The 3062-nt window shown below is 38.5% G+C and overlaps 1 protein-coding gene across 1 annotated transcript; it reads left to right on the forward strand.

Annotated features, from left to right (window-relative positions):
• The first annotated feature begins 1538 nt into the window (after nt 1-1538).
• Nucleotides 1539-3056, forward strand: LOC107683662 (gastrula zinc finger protein XlCGF49.1-like). The gene is made up of 2 exons (XM_016479738.1): nt 1539-1617; nt 2372-3056. Exon 2 carries the CDS (start codon nt 2528-2530, stop codon nt 3053-3055), a length of 528 nt encoding a protein of 175 aa, XP_016335224.1. The 5' UTR covers nt 1539-1617; nt 2372-2527; the 3' UTR covers nt 3056.
• The last annotated feature ends 6 nt before the right edge of the window (nt 3057-3062 follow it).

The following is a 3062-nucleotide window of genomic DNA, read 5'->3' on the forward strand; positions in this document are numbered from 1 at the left end:
CGTCTAGGACAACTCGAGGTATCGCACACCAGAAGCGCACATTCTATTCATAGGTTTCATGTGACGTCACACAGTGGTGCACATATATGTAAATGTACCAGCAGGTATGGGACGATCATTATTTGCGGATGATGGAGCAATATGGAAAAGAGGAAGAAATGTAGAACATATACTTAAGAAAGTGCAAGATGTGTATTCAGCAGGTTGAGAAGTGGGGAATAAAAAAAAAAACTTCCCATCACAACGCGACGCTGGATGAGCGCGCGCGTGATTACGTCATCACCGCGCTCAACGGTAGATTCTCAAAAAAAGCGCCAAATACCAATTCTTCTTCTTCATTTTAAGGGGGTCGCACACCGGACGAGAAGCGCAGCGCCACGCGTCTAGGACAACTCGAGGTATCGCACACCGGACGAGAAGCCAAGCGCCGCGTCTAGGACAACTCGAGGTATCGCGGTGGAAAAAAAGGTTGAGAACCACTGGTTTATAGTCTGAGACTCATCAATATTATCAGCTGCTGAAAATCCTCTTTATTTCATGATAATAGCCCGTTTTCACCTCATTCATTATGCAGATCTCCTGTAAATTACCAGTTAAAGTTCAATTCATTCTTATCAGAGACTTAAACTATGCAGTCACTATTGTGATATCTACAAGATACAGATGTCCTAACAGCATTTATATTATTAGTGTGTGTTAAACTGTTTAATAAAAACCAAAACAATGCCAAAAAAATGTTGGTTTTTACATTGGTAAAAACCAATGAACAAAACTTTAAACTCAAATGGAAGGAATTATGGAAACACAGATTTTTGTTAGTTACATAACTATACTTCTGTTTATTCTTTTGATTTTATTCTTAAAATTGTAATATTTGCAAATATTAAATGTAAAAAATCTAACAGACGAACAGAAATGCACGTGTGAATTTGTATTCAGATATTTTACTGTAAATGGCAGGTAAATGTAAATACTTATGTGAATTGTGAAACTCAAACTTTTGCAGATCTGCTCCTCCTTCAGTGAAGCTCCTCCCACAACAGTCACACCTTCAGTGAAGCTCCTCCCACAACAATCTCACCTTCAGCGAAGCTCCTCCCACAACAAGCACACCTTCAGCGAAGCTCCTCCCACAACAAGCACACCTTCAGTGAAGCTCCTCCCACAGCAAGCACATCTTCAGTGAAGCTCCTCCCACAACAAGCACTCCTTTAGTGAAGCTCCTCCCACAACAAGCACACCTTTAGTGAAGCTCATCCCACAACAAGCACACCTAGTGAAGCTCCTCCCACAACAGTATTACCTTCAGTGAAGCTCCTCCCACAACAGTATTACCTTCAGTGAAGCTCCTCCCACAACAAGCACACCTTTAGTGAAGCTCATCCCACAACAAGCACACCTAGTGAAGCTCCTCCCACAACAGTATTACCTTCAGTGAAGCTCCTCCCACTGCAGTTCATCAATAAATGCTGGAATATTCCCATCAGTCTACAAGTGAAGACGAGCATCAAAGCATCAGGAAGAAGTGAAATCTGCAGAGACAGAGTTTATTGAAGGACAGAGAGAACATGAGAGATCCAGAATCCTGCAGAATGAAACGCACTGAAGAACAAACAGGTTGGTGTTTATTCTTGATCCTTCATCAATGAAGCTGAAGAACATTTAAAGTTATCAGCAGTTCATCAGATTTAGTGTTTATAGTAGAAGAATACTTTGAGTTTAACAAAAAAAACAAAAAAATTAAAAAGTGCATCTTTTTTTTCTATCTCCAGGGTGCGAAATAGGGACTGAAACTCAATATTAAAAAAGAGAATATTGAAGTAAATATAAAGATGTCAAAATCTGAAGGGAAAAGTATAGTTTGGAAAGAAGCCGTGAGATAATAGAATAGTTTTCACTACAGAAACATTGGATTAGTGTCTGTATTTTTTAATATAGATTATTGTATCTTATTTTGTAAAAATGTAACAAAATGATTATAATTTGGTGTAGCTGTTGTCTGCTTTCTACGGTGGCCGAGAGAGCTCAGTGTGCTGCAAATAGAAAAAAACACCTGCAAATTAAGAAAACAACTTCATCAATTTGACAACACGCACACTGCAAATGCTCACAACACAACCAAACAAACAAAGAAAATAAAATTGCAAATAAAATTCTTTATTTGGCTGTGTTGTGAGCATTCGCAGCACCTGCTGTCAAACTGATGAAGATGTTGTTTTTTTTTATTTGCTGGTAATTTTTCTATTTGCATGTGTTTTCTGAAGTTGCAACGCATTGCGCTCTCTCTCGGCCACCGTAGCTATCACTTTACATTTCTCAAATTTTTTAACGATTTAATTATATCGTAACCTTTTTTTTACTTTAATTTCAGGTCTAATGGAGGAGAAAAAAACATCATGTCAAAACTAGAGGAAAAACTCACTCACAGACTGAAAGTATTTCTTTACTGAAAAGAAGAGACAAGAAAAGGTTCACCTGCACTCAGTGTGGAAAGAGTTTCACATGCAAACAGAGTCTCAAGAGACACATGAGGATCCACACTGAAGAGAAACCATTCACTTGTGATCAGTGTGAGAAGAGTTTCACACAATCATCAAACCTTAAGAGACACATGAACATCCACACTGGAGAGAAACTGTATGAATGTTATCAATGTGGAAAAACATTTTTGTGGGCTTTAAGCCTGAATAAATACCTGAAAGTTCATTCAAAGGAGAAACCACATTCATGTTCTTTCTGTGGAAAGAGTTTTTCACATCTGCAGAGTTTAAAACTACATCAGAAGATACACACTGGTGTGAGAGATCATGTGTGCTTTGAGTGTGAGAAGACTTTTATTACAACTGATCAATTGAAACTGCACCAGAGGATCCACACTGGAGAGAAACCTTACAAGTGTACATATTGTGACAAGAGATTCAGTCGGTCAGGAGACCTAAAAAAACATGAGAGGATTCACACTGGAGAGAAACCATATCACTGCACTGCATGCGGGAAGAGTTTCAGTCATTCATCTAATCTACGGAGACATCAAATAAACAACCACATTAAGTAGTTTATCT

The sequence above is a fragment of the Sinocyclocheilus anshuiensis genome, unplaced genomic scaffold (genome assembly GCF_001515605.1).
Source record: "Sinocyclocheilus anshuiensis isolate Anshui unplaced genomic scaffold, SAMN03320099.WGS_v1.1 scaffold2683, whole genome shotgun sequence".
Taxonomy (NCBI): domain Eukaryota; kingdom Metazoa; phylum Chordata; class Actinopteri; order Cypriniformes; family Cyprinidae; genus Sinocyclocheilus; species Sinocyclocheilus anshuiensis.